This window comes from Pempheris klunzingeri, chromosome 18 (assembly GCF_042242105.1).
Source record: "Pempheris klunzingeri isolate RE-2024b chromosome 18, fPemKlu1.hap1, whole genome shotgun sequence".
In the NCBI taxonomy this organism is placed as follows: Eukaryota; Metazoa; Chordata; class Actinopteri; order Acropomatiformes; family Pempheridae; genus Pempheris; species Pempheris klunzingeri.
In genome coordinates, this window is record NC_092029.1 from 21,073,235 (window position 1) to 21,088,245 (window position 15,011).

General features: G+C 43.3%; 1 protein-coding gene across 1 annotated transcript in view; it reads left to right on the forward strand.

The window, feature by feature from the left end:
- The window catches only part of fynb (FYN proto-oncogene, Src family tyrosine kinase b), a 64,101-nt gene that overhangs the window by 43,026 nt on the left and 6,064 nt on the right, over positions 1-15,011 (forward strand). Inside the window, exons 5-10 of the mRNA XM_070848768.1 lie at positions 5,331-5,429; positions 6,062-6,165; positions 6,556-6,705; positions 9,778-9,942; positions 11,666-11,845; positions 13,452-13,528. Of these exons, the coding sequence (XP_070704869.1) occupies positions 5,331-5,429; positions 6,062-6,165; positions 6,556-6,705; positions 9,778-9,942; positions 11,666-11,845; positions 13,452-13,528 (775 nt within the window). The remainder of the gene's footprint in view (positions 1-5,330; positions 5,430-6,061; positions 6,166-6,555; positions 6,706-9,777; positions 9,943-11,665; positions 11,846-13,451; positions 13,529-15,011) is intronic.

The window sequence follows — 15,011 nt, forward strand, 5'->3', positions numbered from 1 at the left end:
CAGCAGCTTTATATCTGGTACAGTATTAAAGGGTGCAGCGCATGTCAGATGAGGTGAAAGTGGTGGCTCGAACATTCAAAATGACAATGAGCAGTTTATGTAAGGTTTACGCAGGGTGGAGCAGGGTCTCCAGCCAGCAGTGATGAATGTGGTGTTCCCTCAAGGAACACCACACTCCTTCCCTCTCAGCTTAGACAGGAAGTGCCCTGTTACACCCACAGTGATGCTGGCTACTCTTTCTTCCAGTCAGCAGAACTGCAGACGACCTGTGTGTGTGTGTGTGTGTGTGTGTGTGTGTGTGCGTGGATAGAAAGAGGGGCATGATCGTCTGCCAGCTCTTAAACCATCCTGGCCTCAGCATGCGGATGGTTTTCATTTTCTCTCAGTCTACATGAGGCTGTGTCCCGGCCTGCTGGACTGTTTGTTTGGGTTTCTGCAGTGGTGCAGTGACATCTGAGGAGGTGGGGAGACTGCTGGAGCTGTGCTCTGACCTTCATCTCCTTTAGATTTCACTGTAATTAGACTGCTCGGTGCACTGCAGTGGGTCAGCGGGTTTACTGTGACTCCATTGTTTCATAATTAAGCTGATTGCCTGTTTGCATCACTGTGTCACTACACTGCTAGCTCTCTCATTTCTGTGCACCTGAATGACCCAGTATTATGCTGCACCCCTGTTATTACCATAGGTTCTGAATAACTATGTGTAAGGCCTAAGTTTAGTTTCTAATGCAGTAGTTGTATTATTGCTGTTTTCTTCTAAATAAGCACAAACTATGCTTTCATTCAAAGATACAGTGTCTGAAATATAAAATGTTTAAGCAGCCATGTACAGTTAAGTTTTTACATAATTCATCAGGCGATGTCTTACATGGCATGAAACATTATCACCTCAGCCTTTGGCCCTGCAAGATCACTCTTCCTCCTCACCACACCCAGTCAGCATCCTGTCCCAGCCAGTGTCTTGCACATTCCGCCACGCTCCTCCGTCCCGGCTGGGCCCCCCCACCAGAGCAGGAAGACACCGTCGTTAGAGCCCAGACTCCCTCCTCTTCCTCCTCTCTCTCCTCCTCCTCAGCAGGTTACCAGACAGAGCTGCATCCTCACGCCTTCCCCCTCCTCCCTCCTCTCCACCTCCCTCTGTCTGCCCACGCCTTACTACTTCAGCCAGCCTCCAATATGGACTGGGCTCCATCCAGCCAGCCACACTGACCCCTGTTGGACAAACGTGGTAAAAGCCTAAAGCCCTCGTCTGCCCCGGCCTGTCAGAGTTGGCAGGAAGTGACTGACAGATGCCCGAGCAGGCGAGGCTCACGTGCACCACCGGAGATCCCAGCAGCACCGCCTCAAGTGACAGAAGGCACTGTTGTCCCTTTTTGTTCTGTGATGGCATCCTCCAGGAAATGGGCCTCCATCCCTGAATGTTTATAAGCCACTGCATTCAGCGTAGGCTTTTCATAACCCTCTGCGAGTGTGTTATTGTGAGGCTTCATCAGACATAATCAGGAAATAGCTCCTGTTTTTACAGAATGCTACACGTCTACACTGTTAGTAAATGAAATTAGCATTGTTCTGATTCCACTGCAGGCTATGAATAAACCCAGTGCGGCGCTGTGCCGGCTGCCCTTACTGTATGACTCCTCTCAGTCAGCAGGCCTCTGTGTGAGTGTTCTCTCATCAGTCATCACCACAGGGCGAGAGGATTTGAATCCATTTGGAGACAGGAGGGAGGTTCTTTGTTTACTCCTGTTGTTTTTCTGTCTTTTTGCGGCAGAGCAGAGTTGGTTTAAGGGGTTTTGTTTCTGGAGACAAAAGAGGCAGCGGGACAGACTGGGCCCCCCCCACCCCGTCTGTTTATGTCTCTCCCGCTACACACAAACACACACACGACACATCTTACACCACACAAACACGTCCTCTCGCTCGCGCATACTTTTCTCTCTGAGAAGGCAGATTGTTGTGATTCCATCTCTCCTCCCTAACTCCCCCCCTCCCTCAGCTCTCTCCCGTCTCTCCCCTCCCTTCCCCCTGAGGGATCTTCCATGAACAAAGGGGAAGCAGGTCTGTTTCTGCCGGGGATGTCATTCCCAGGCGATCCCCCCATCATGGCTTTATTCAGCATACATGAAGGACCAGCAACGCCTCTCCTCTCCTCCCCCTTCCTCCACTCCCTTCTCTCTCTGTCTCTTTCTCTGCCATTAGCATCCTTCTCACACACCAGAAGCCGTTCCCTCCTGGTGAGTCAGGGATGTGATAGAAACAAGCGCCGGGTGGTACAGTGTGTCAGACAGACATTGTCAAAGCAGGGGGTTGGGGGAAGGAAATATACATGTGTAGCTGTGCATCCATGTGGAAGCACTGGTTATGATGGTGAAACGCTACTGCTAGCCATCCCTTAAGGCAGCCACCTATTGATGTGTGTGAAGAAGAGTGGTGGAATGAAGAAAGAATGCAAAAGGAAGGAAGAGAGGAAGGAAAATGCACAGATAAATGAGAGGAGAGTGAGGCTCTGTAGGAGTGTGATTAAAAAATGAATGGATGTTAGTAACAAAACTCTGAGCTTGTCCACTGTCTTATCCACTTCTACTTTATAGAATACTATTTGTTATCTGCATTTTTCTACTTGTCCCATGAATAGAGCTTCCTGACTCCAAGCCCAGCTCCTGAAATTATAAATCTTTTAAAAACACCTCACAGATATATAGTTCAATTTTCCGTACAGAAGCAAATACTGAAAAATGGAAATAAGCGAACACGTCACCCAGTGCAACAGTGTGGCTCCATACATATATATATATATATATTTTATTTTTTTTATTTTATTTTTTATTTTATTTTTTTTTTGTGGGAATCTCTCTGAGAAATGAAAACCATTGAAGCATAAGTCAGTTTCTATATATATACTCATATATTTTTATATATATATATATATAGTGGGAGTCTGAGAAATGAAGGAAACCATTGAAGCATAAGTCAGACTCCCACTGTACAAAGACCATGGAAGTGCATCAAATTGGCCTTATATATGGCAGTGGCTGCTCCAGTCACAGACATCAGAAGTGTTAGTAGACTAGGACGCTGCAGTGCATCATGGTCTACTAAGGGCTTCTGTGGCTGTACAAATGGATCTGTTTCTACAGTAGAGTCCTACTTGTGTGATTGTTCAACACTGGTACAAATTGCAGCCCAGCAGGGAAACACTGGCACTGATTCCAAGGTACAAACACCAAAACCTGCTGAAGGTTTGTTGAACCTGTTGAAGCTCTTAGACTGCAGATGGGTGACAGATTAAAAGAAAAAACTGACTAAAGATAAAAATGCAGCTGCACAATGATCAGTATTCATCCCTCCAGTAGGGTTGTAGGAAACAATACTGGAGGCTGCTGATGGACCAACACGGACCTTACTAAGACACTTTCTGGCTATGCTGGAGATATCTCTAGTTGGCGTTAGACCCCTTTTGAATTTGAGCAGTTATTGGCAGGAGTAAAATAAACACCAAATGAGGAATGAGGCTGTGACTGATTTCTCCTATAGGCTGGACAGAGACCCCATATAGGATTTTACAAAAATGTCAGCCACGAAACTCTCCAATGTGGGGACTCATAGCACTCGTAGTGCCACATTACTGCCCTGTCTTCATCTCCACTCTTTTTAAAGTTTGGAATTTCTCATGTAAATGTTTGTGATGCAACTCAATCCTTCCAAGCTCCTCAAAGTAATACGGCCACATAAACTCAACCTCTGCTTTAAAAATGGAAAGATATGAGGAAAGAGGAGGTGTGATTGACTTCTGAACTCAAAGTGCGTCAGAAAGCAGGAATACGAAAGGAAGAAAAGATGAAATACGAGCAATGTTAGGTTGGGAGGAAGATGAGTAGAGTGAGGGATGGACAGATGAAAGAGTTTTGAGGCGCAGTGAGGGATGGATGGATCCAAAGAGTGCCGATGGTTAATGAGGAATAGATGTGCAGAGGATCTCAGAGGAAGACACTAATGGCTGTGCTGGCATCCAGGCTGAGAGGTCTTTAAGCAGCGCCTCATCCTTCCTCTTCTCCTCGGCCTTTTTTTCACTTTCTAAACATTTAGCAGACACATTTTTCAAAGCAGCTAAACTTCAGTTCATGTGTCACTACTGTCACATATCAGCAATTGAGTGCAGATGCTTTACAGACAGTGCCAGGAATGTGGAATTAAGCTGTATTCATCTTAAAAGCATATTTAACGTCTTGTGAAATACTTGTATATGTTTTCTTTCCACAAGTGACATCAATCTCATAAAATACTGAGCTGGTGTCAGGACATGGTTAGCCTAACTCAGCAGAAGGAACAACAAGCCTCTTTGAATATTTTAAATCAGTCCTCAGCACTATACAATTATACTCCAACTATTGAAACATGTGAGAGGAGGTTGATTGAAATCTCAGGCCTGTGTGGTGGAGCTGCAGTCAGGATGTGGTTAGCCTAGCTTCGAATAAGGACTGGAGGCAGAGGGAAACAGCTAGCTTCTACCTACACCTCTGGCTGTTTCACATGATGTACCTTGTTTGTTTAACCCATGCAGGAAAAGGTGTACAGTGGTCCCTCGTTTATTGCGGGGGTTACGTTCTAAAAATAACCCGCAATAGGCGAAATCCGTGAAGTAGTCAGCTTTATTTTTTACAATTATTCTATATATTTTAAGGCTGTAAAACCCCTCACCATACAGTTTAGACACTTTTCTCAGACAGACATTAACATTTTCTCACATTTATCTCTTGTTTGACTTGTTTGTTTGTCTTGCAAACAGGCAGCACTTCAAAGTCACACTGCTAGCGATTGAACATTTCTGTAAATTTGGCAAGCCGAACGTATTCTGTACTGTACAGAGACACGGCACGGAGGAGATTGATTGACATTGGTCTACAGTCCCTTAGCCAATCAGGACGCAGAACACAATGCGCGTTCATACACTGTAAAAAAAAGCATGCAAAATTGCACTAAAAAAATCCGCAAAACAGCGAGGGACTACTGTATATAATATGTCTTTTTTGTTAGGGTTAGTATGTGTTAAAGTATGCATTGAAAATGATCTGAAAAAGTAATGAATGGGTGAATAAAAGCGTAGCATTATTTTACATTATTTTGACTTTTACCATGTGTTCATACATTTGTATTGTGGTTGCACAGCTAAACAAACCTCAGACTGCCTCTCTACTGCCACATGTTGTTTTCTGCTCGGCTCATTACAGACTTACTTTTCCACATGGGCAGTATAAGGGAGCAAGACAAACTAAAGCTGCACTCTGATGTTTCCTCTCCTCCCCTCTCTCCCCATCCTCTCTCTCTGTCAGTGAAGGGGACTGGTGGGATGCTCGCTCATTCACAACCGGCGGCAGCGGCTATATTCCCAGTAATTACGTGGCCCCAGTGGACTCCATCCAGGCCGAGGAGTAAGTAGCCTGTGTGTGAATGCTCCTCAGAGACCCACAGTGCACTGGTCCAGGACTAGTGACTTTCATCTAGAATGTGCTCTGAAGGCGTTCGACAGTAGTGGACGTGAGGCTGCAGACTGACAGCAGCAGACTTAACCTTCTGAGGAACCAAATTCAGGAGAAAAAGTCGCCATCATCCTACAGTCACTATTTTCCCTGCAGGGCGGACATTTCTACTGGACTGATAAAATGACATTTATGTGACACTATAAAGAGATGGATTTAGAATTTGAAATGCCAGCCAGACTGTGGGTGGTAATATATCCAAGCTGGTGGTTTTTTTATTTTTTTAATTTTACAGTTCATTGAGTGCATACTTTTTCCTGCTAAAAATGTATGCACTCATACGATGAATGAAAAAGAATGAGGGAATAAAGTTATTTTAATCTTCCGCATCCTGTGTGCGGTTTTGTCTGTGTGCTGCATCACACAGCTCACATTTCAGTCCATGTGAGAACCATTTTGAAAAGTTAGGTTTTTAAGAGGTGTAAAAGTATCACTTTTACCTCACTGTTGACAAAAGCTTTATTAATGTGTTCATTTATTACTTCTAAATCTGCTGTTTACGTTATTGTGTCCTGTAATTGCAGCTGGTATTTTGGTAAACTGGGCCGGAAGGATGCAGAGAGGCAGCTGCTGTCCACTGGCAACCCTCGAGGAACCTATCTCATCCGAGAGAGCGAAACCACAAAGGGTAAAACCATAGACACACTCTTATTATCAGCCTGCCTGTCTTAGAGCGTGTGTGAGTGTGTGTGTGTGTGTGTGTGTGTGTGTGTGTGAGCGCGCGCACAGATTCACTTGTCCTGGGAAAACTATTTCACATCAGCCCAAGAATGTAATCACAAGTACAACCTATGGAATTTTTCCTGTGCTTTCATATTTCTTCTGTGGCTTCAGTGAACTCCAGCTGAGTGTGGAACCTCAATACTTTTTGAGTGACAACCAAAATTGTTTTCATAGCAGCACGTTTTCTAGTCAAAGAAAACGTGCTGCCAGTTTTCCAGCACTGAATGCTTGGTCAGATTGTTAGTTCCTCATTTAGCTCATAACTTTCTGAAATTCTGAACTGCGTGTTCCACAGGTGCCTTCTCCTTGTCCATACGGGACTGGGACGATGTGAAAGGTGACCATGTCAAGCATTATAAGATCCGCAAGCTGGACAGTGGTGGTTACTACATCACCACGAGGGCTCAGTTTGACACACTGCAGCAGCTGGTTCAGCACTACTCAGGTATAGAACCTTTTTAATGCATTTTAAAAAACTAACATTGCTCGTTGATGTTAGTTTTGCCATGCACTCTGATTCATTTTTGAACTTGATCTGGTTAATTAGATTTTGTTCCAGTTAATTTTGGAACATATTCCACCTCCCTTTAGGACATATTTCAGATTAAAAAGGGAACTAGACAGATGTTGCCATAGAGAGATTTGTTATGATGGAGACGGAGCATTGACGCTGTGGCCTCATTTGCACAAAGTCCTCTTGTCTGTCCGGTGTCCATTTCCTCCAATTGATCCAGAATGCATTAAGCAGACACTGTTTCCCTATAATAGCATCTGGTCTGCCAGCACATTTTCACATCCAGGAATATGAGGTGGCACGAATAGAAAGAAATGGAAAGCTACTGTGTGCCAAATTAGTTTCATTTGTTCCCTCACATCTTTATGTATTTATTTAGAGCCACGTGTATTTTTAATGCAGCACTACCGAGCAGTGAACACGATGTCGTCGTTGGAGTGGAGAGGCACTTTGTTAGTAGTCCTCTGGAGGAAAGGGAGACAAGGAGTTAGTGTGTCAGTGTTACCATTTGCGTCACCGTGAGCTCATCCAGATGTGTGCGTCGAGCTTGTTCCTCCTGGCAGTGCGCTGTCAGGACACAACTGCTGCATCTGTACCGCTTCCACACATATCTCATAATCACATGTACAGGGTCAGACAGTGGTTATTGTCCTCACTCGTGCTCGTGCATTCTGTGTCTTTCTCTCCATCTCTTTCCAAAGTTTGTTCTCATTTGTTTCTCTTACACTATCTCTAGGTGTTCCGATTATGTATATCTGAGTCTGTATATCACTCCCATCTCTGTCTCCTGCTCTCTGAGAAAAGGATGTTTTTCCTGTCACGCTCTAATTGGCACATTGACTTATCGATGTTTAAGCTCTAAAATCAACACCATGGATCTTCCATATGTGTTTGTGTCATGGCACATTAACTGTCCCTCTGTGTTTTATCACCACTCTAGATGACGTACGAAGCAGGCAAATAACCTTGACTCTTTTCAGGGCTTGTGCTTTTATCGCTCTCTGCTTTCCTCTATTTTTCATGTCTTTAAAGAGCCTAAGAGCATACCTGGCTTCATATAATGAAAGTATTCCTGAGATGCAACTGCAGGGATGAGAAAGAAACGACACTTGTGGCTTTGAGAATCAGCTAGACAGAAAAAATGAATGCGGATCGCATTTAAAGCGAGAGTGTGTAACATGTGAAAGAACAAGAAGCCCATTCTTCCTCTTACATATAAAAAGTTGAATTCATAAGAAATAAAGCAGCCAGTCAGTTTGCTGACTTCATGACTTTTCACTGAATGTGCTTCTGTTGAAACCCTATCCCAAAAATAGATGGAAAATTATACATGATAAAAAATAAAACTTCTCACTGTAAGTAAAAATCATCAGCTACTGAGCTGAAATTAGTCAAACTTCTGTCAAAATGTTGAGTTACTATCTCATGATCTTCACATACTAAGATATTATTTTGATTATGCTATAATTATCACTAACCATGAGCGTTTTTAATGTTATCATTGCCAACATCTCCATAGGCCTCCGTGTATTAAACGTATATATGATTATAGCACCCACATGAGACAGTCCTGGTGAAAACTGCTGCAGTCTATGTGTCGCTTTCAGACAGAAACCTGGTTTAGCAAGTTGAATGAAGTGCTCTGGCTGTAGCAACAACACAATGGTCAAGCACTGACAGATTCCTCCTTTAAAATGGAATCTGAGAGTAATGGATATGACTGTGATCAAAGAAAAAAAAATCATCATTTAAAGCTGCCACACCTTTCCAGGCAACACTGTTTTGATACCTGGTGTGTGAATTCGCTCCACATGTTGCCAGGTTTTATGATAACGGGCAGAGCGCTGTATTGATGTCAGAATGGAGCAGCTGAGGCAGCAGGCTGGGGGCCTAGATGGGCCGAGTTGCAGGTAGAACACCCCCACGGGTGAGAGGTGGGCCTTTGTCTCGTCTACTGCCTCATGCAAACAACCAGGGGTCTTATCACTGCCAGTTGGGAGGATGGGGTTCACTTTGTCCCTGTTAGGATGGGGGGGTGGGTGTCACTAGGAAATGCTCCCCCAATTCACTGGCTTAACCAGTCGTGGGAAAACATGAGCGCTTCCTCCAGAGTAAAATGAAGTGATGTTTAATTTTATGACACAGACAACATGGTGTCATCAGCTAAAGTGACAATCACACACAGCCAATAGAGAGGATGGAAGTGGAGGCAGCTGGAGCACCACTCTGTATCCTAAACACAGATGGTCATAAATGTTTCTCATGGTGCAGAACGTCCCTGTGCTCAATCTTTATGGTTGACCACGAGTGTGGATGTACATTTCCCAGACGGCCACAGCTATCTCTATAAATGCATTACTGTAATTATCGTAAAGTGTATTTGAGTCAAAGATGCCATTAGCCAAAGTGAGCCATAGCATAGAATTCTATGAGCAGCACCCATAGTCGCTACTCCAGAGAGTGTAGCAGCATGAGCTACTTCTGCTATGTAATAATTCAGCAAGTTGGAGCCATGTCCCAATTAACAATTTACTATTACCTATCCCTAAAACATAACTGCAAAGCTACATCTAGCTATATCGAAGTGGTAAATTATTTACTCTCAGACAGTCAGTATGGTTGGACCTTAAAGGTTCCCCTTTAAGGTGTTAGGACTGGGACAGCACCTTAACTCACTGGTTCCTCTACATGCATTCCTATTAACATTTCATATGTGCTGGGATGTGAGCGAGCGTGCAGCTCTCTGGTTGGTTTGATGATCAGTAAGGTTTCCAGAAGAGTACATTAGGCTTGTTACTACCTGACCTGGAAGCAGCCTATGCTCCATCCAGGAAGTGGATAAAAAGGAACTGACCTTCAGCTCTCATGTTTCACGTGTCTGCTCCTTGCTGTTAGTAGTTGTTGTGTTGCTTCAAGGCTTTCGCCTGTCCTGCAGAATCCTCTGCTAACTCTCTGCACCTCTCTCTATGCTGTTATTTTTGCATTCGCATTACCTGTGTGCAGACCGAGCCGCTGGGCTCTGTTGTCGCTTGGTGGTTCCCTGCCACAAAGGGATGCCTCGCCTCGCTGACCTGTCCGTCAAAACCAAAGACGTGTGGGAGATCCCGCGGGAGTCGCTGCAGCTTATCAAGCGTTTTGGGAACGGGCAGTTTGGGGAGGTCTGGATGGGTATGGATCCAGTCGCCTCCGGAAGAAGAGGCTGCATGGAAGGGGCCACACTGAGCCAGCAGAGACTCCAGAATGACTCCAAAACACAAGCAAATAATCTGGCCCAGGAGGGAAGAGGATCAAATGAGAAAACGGGGCAGGAAATTTTGATAATTCCCAATTTGGGGATTTTGCCAGGGATGTACTTGTGGTTTCTGACTCCTCCCTCCTAAAATCGTCTGGAAAAACAACCAGTGTGTCAGGAGACTCTGCTGTCACATTCTAAAGATGGCCTCCTTCCATGTCCCTCACTGCATGTTCCTTTCCCCAGTAGTTAACCCTGTGTGCCTTGCCTCCCCCTCCCCCTGTAGAGAATGCGGATGGTTTGTGCTTTAATTTAACGGGCGTGTGTGTGAACTACATCCCTGGCACTATGGGCTTGTGCCACGATGCCTGGGAGATCAGCAGAAACACACTTGAGTTGGAAGTAAAGCTGGGAACGGGATGTTTTGCTGATGTGTTTTACGGTAAGAAAACCCCCACCCCTAAAGAAACCTTGGACCACTCTGGAAATAAACCAAAAGATTTTCATTTTTGCTAACTGGAGATGAAGGCAAATACAATCTTATCCCTCCAATTCCTATCCATAAATACAAACTTCTACTGTGCATTTCCACAAATGAATTGAGTACACTCTGCAGTGTGGGACACCAAAATGTTCAATATCAAATTAATAAATGTTTGAGTGTCTTTGGATAAACCAACCCTACTAGAATAAGGTGTATAAACAACCAAACAGAGACTTAAAATGAAGTAAACAGTGATTGGCTTGTGAAGTTACCACATTCTACATTATATCTGTAAATCAAACCACTACAATGGCCCACATAGAGGCTTTGCAATTTATCTGCAAACACTTTTTGTGTTGGACATTTTTGACTTCCATGCTGCAGAACATGAGTGTTCTTAGGGTTTCTCCCAGATCATACCCAGCTTTTGGCATCCTGTCACCCCAAAAGCAGGTGGCCATCACCCGTTCAGCCCAGACTCTTAAAATGTCTGCACAGCTGCATCACTAAAGAAGCCAACTCTGATTTATGAGCATAGTCTTAGATAAAACCCCCAAACTCCCAACACATGTAGACCAAATGCTGCCTTCCCTTTGGGTCACTACTAATATTCCAGCCACCACTACTGTCACAGAATGAGATGAATGGAGTACTACTTTATTGGAGTGATTACAGTGATCTGTATCTTATTATGCATGTTCAGACACAGTAGCTAGAAGCAGTGCACAGCCATGCTGTGTGACAGTAACTGGCATGCAACCAGTAAGGGGCTTACAGGCTTGCTTTGTTAATCATCCTACAAAGGATTATCTGCTCCTGTGTTGGCGCATTGTGACTCTCAAAGCCCTGCTGGATCTTTTAAAAGCTATTTCAAATCAAGGTCCTCTCTAAATCTCTTACCCATTTAATTATCCTTCAGCACAACCTCTGTCCATGAGAATTACAGCCGAGCTGATTCTCATACGGTCTCCATCTCATTCTGTGTTGCATGTTTACCTCACTGCATTTAAAGGCAGACATCTCTCCCCTGTTTATGAGAGAAGTCAGTTCTCAGCCGCCAGTCATCTCGTCAGGTTAGATGACGGGGTCGTCAAGTCCGGCTCTGAAGTGACGTGATTTGAAAATGAATCAATCTTCCCGCCGTATTGATGCCAGCATGTGTGTGCGTGTGTCAGGAATGTGGAACGGCACCACTAAGGTGGCAGTGAAGACTCTGAAGCCTGGCACCATGTCCCCCGAGTCCTTCCTGGAGGAGGCTCAGATCATGAAGAAACTCCGCCACGACAAGCTGGTGCCGCTGTTTGCCGTGGTGTCTGAGGAGCCCATTTACATCGTCACAGAGTACATGGGCAAAGGTAGTGAACACAAACATACGCACACATACTCACTGACAGGCATGGATACAGTTTATTGCGAAAGAGTTTTGCACATCCTGTTATTCATTTTCATCAACTGTCCCTCTGTTTTATCAAAAAGAAAACAAAACTGTTGAAAGTCAGATGAAAATATAATGATAAAACGTCTAAAGCAGACCTGAACCCGGCATGTATCAGGACCTTTAAGACCCAGCTGAATCATCCCAAATGGTCCTGCTAAATTTCAGATCCAAACCTGGTTCAGGTCCCAAAGCTATAATTCTGTTATATGTCATCCATTACTGAGGGTTTGCTCACCAGACAAGTGGCACAGTCAGAGAGAAAGAGCTGTTTCTTACTTTATTATATCTAAAAGTAACAAAACCCTAACCTGACCCAAGCCCAAAGCTTTGTGCGACAAAATGGTGCAAAAATCCGCCTCCAAACCCACACAGCGTCATGACCCATTGCCTTTGAGTTGGGAGGATAATCTCACAGTGTTGGACTGAGTCTACAGTGTGCAGGTGATTTTGCACAAGCAGTTAATGCTGACCAGTCTTTCCAATGTTGTATCTCCCCTGAGTGCAGTTACATTTTTGAGGAGGTGAACTATTTTATTTATTTTTTTTTTTTTCATTGGTGAAATAACGTGACAAAAACAAAACAGTGACAGTAAGAAACATACAGACAAAAACATTTCTGAGTTTTATTGAGATTAGATATGAGATTAGGTTAGATTGGATGAAGGTATTTGTGGGTGGAATGTGTGTGTGCATGTGTGGGTGTTTGTATGGGAGGCAGTGAAATCTGTGTTTATTGCTCCTGGTGTGGTAATGTGTGGAGTCAAGAGTACAGTCTATGTGGCAGAGTACGGTCTATGTGGCAGGGAGAAATATGATAGAAAATAGAAACAATATAATATAGAATATCAAAAAAGAAGGAGAGATATTAGAAAGTATTGCACATTGTGAAGTGAGGTAAAAAGATGAATAAATATGGTGCACAGAGTGAGTTTGTTCTGAGATGTTTTCAAGTGTCTTTGTTCCATTCCAGTCAGAATAATAGTAACTGTTCTGGTGTGGAAAACCCTTTTGTTTTAAAGCGACTGAAGATGATTAAGGCCTTCAAAACAATCCTCCAGAACAGTGGAATTTAGAAACCCCACAAGAAAGAGCTGTGGACGCACAGCTGAACACCAAAGAGCAGAAGAATGGAAACTCTGATGTGCATCACTGTGGCTGTTGCACGCAGAGGCTGCCATATATAGGTCAGCCCATGGCTTTGGAAAGGAGAATGTGTTTTCAAAAGCACATCCATTGTGAAACTTTACAAATGTCAAAAGTATTTGTGGTGATCCCCTAACTCCCAAATCCTGTATTTATCCTCTAATTGTCATTGTTGTCAATGATATAACGTAGAAATGAACAGGCAAATTACAAAGCAGCATTCAGCTGTCAGATTCTTTGCTTGTGGTCTGTGATTGCTGAATTACAAAAACGTCATGTAGAGGGCGGGGATAATAGGGCACTACTGATTCACTGATGCATCTGCAGTGTCTTTATATATACATGGAATGAATTGAGGCATCTGTTTATGTCTGCCGCAGGAAGCCTGCTGGACTTCTTGAAGGATGGAGAAGGACGAGGGTTGAAGCTGCCCAACCTGGTGGACATGGCAGCACAGGTACAGCTCCATTAGAAACCACCAGGTTTTATCTGCACGAACTGATGTTTGTTGAACTCATGGGTTGTTAAGTTACATGAAAGGAACACAGAAGGAAGACTTGATTCTCATCATTGCCTGGAAACACCAGAAACAATTTCAGATACTTTGAAAACATTCTTAAAACTTAAAACGTCAGAGAGAATCAGGCTTATATCAGAGACCAGCCTTTTTTCAAGAATATTTGCTGAGGCTTAAATGATACAATAGTATAATAAAATGAATTTACATGAAAAGCATCCCTTAAGCCTCCATTTACTGTTGATGCTGTTCGCTGTTAATACAAGCTCAACACATGTTCAACTGTTGTTTTGATAAATTCACCATGTTTTTGAACCTATGGAATCAATGCTGTACTAGAGTCATCTCATACTCACTAACAGGGCAGCAACAAACTTTCATGAGTGATATCTGCCAAATATTTTCTCAATTGCGTGATGTGTCTGTGTTGGGAAATGGTGAAAATACCCCTTATAATTTCCTAAAACCCCAAATAACATGTCCATAATTATAGCCATTTAAAATCATTTATGAACAACAAAAACCATTTGTGAAGATGAAACCAACAAATGTTTTACATTTTTTGCTTTTAAAAAAATGGCTAAAATTATTAATCAGTTATCAAAAAAGTTGATTAATTTCTATCTAGTCTGTCAGCAAAAAAATGTCTCAGCTCTAAATGAGAAATGCTGTTTTCATTCACAAATTAACAGGGATCCAAAACAACAGTAGGGACAAAAGGTTAAGTTGTCGTCAGTTAAACCCAACACTCCTGCAGAGTTAGGCCTTTCTAGCAGCTCACTCCCTTACATTTCAGAACTGTAAACTAAATAACTAAATAAAACAAGGAGGGAGAAGCAAAATAGAAAGTAAGTGAGTCAGAAAGTCTGTATTTCTGTTGAACAGAGAAAAGTGAGAGAGAAGAGAGAGAACATTAGATTGGTGAGTATGCCATGACTGATGTACTGATGGAATCAGTGCTGGAATCTTTGTACAGCTAATTCTAGACTTAGCCGGTATCTGAATACCAGCATTTATCTGACAGTTAAGCAGTTAGATAGTTAGATAGTTAATATATCACCTGAGATACCTCACTCATGTTTCAGAGAACCGGGGTTCATTTCTCAACCTGAAGTTCTCTTTCAACATTCATTTCGGTATCTCATTATGGGATATAGAGACTCCTGTATTGCTAGACAAGCTTACCTTTAAGACTGTCAGTTATCACCTGGCCAGTTAGACAGGTGTATTCAGTTCTGAACCGACGCTCAAAACTGTATGAGACAATGAAGTCACAGTAACATGCAGTTTGTAGAATCAGTTGAAAGTATGAGGCGTTGCCCAGCTGGCAGCCGCACGTATTTCTTCAACCTGAAAGTGTGCCCAGGACATAGCACGTAGTGGGCACGTACACCTACAGGGGGTCACACCCTCTTGCTGTTAT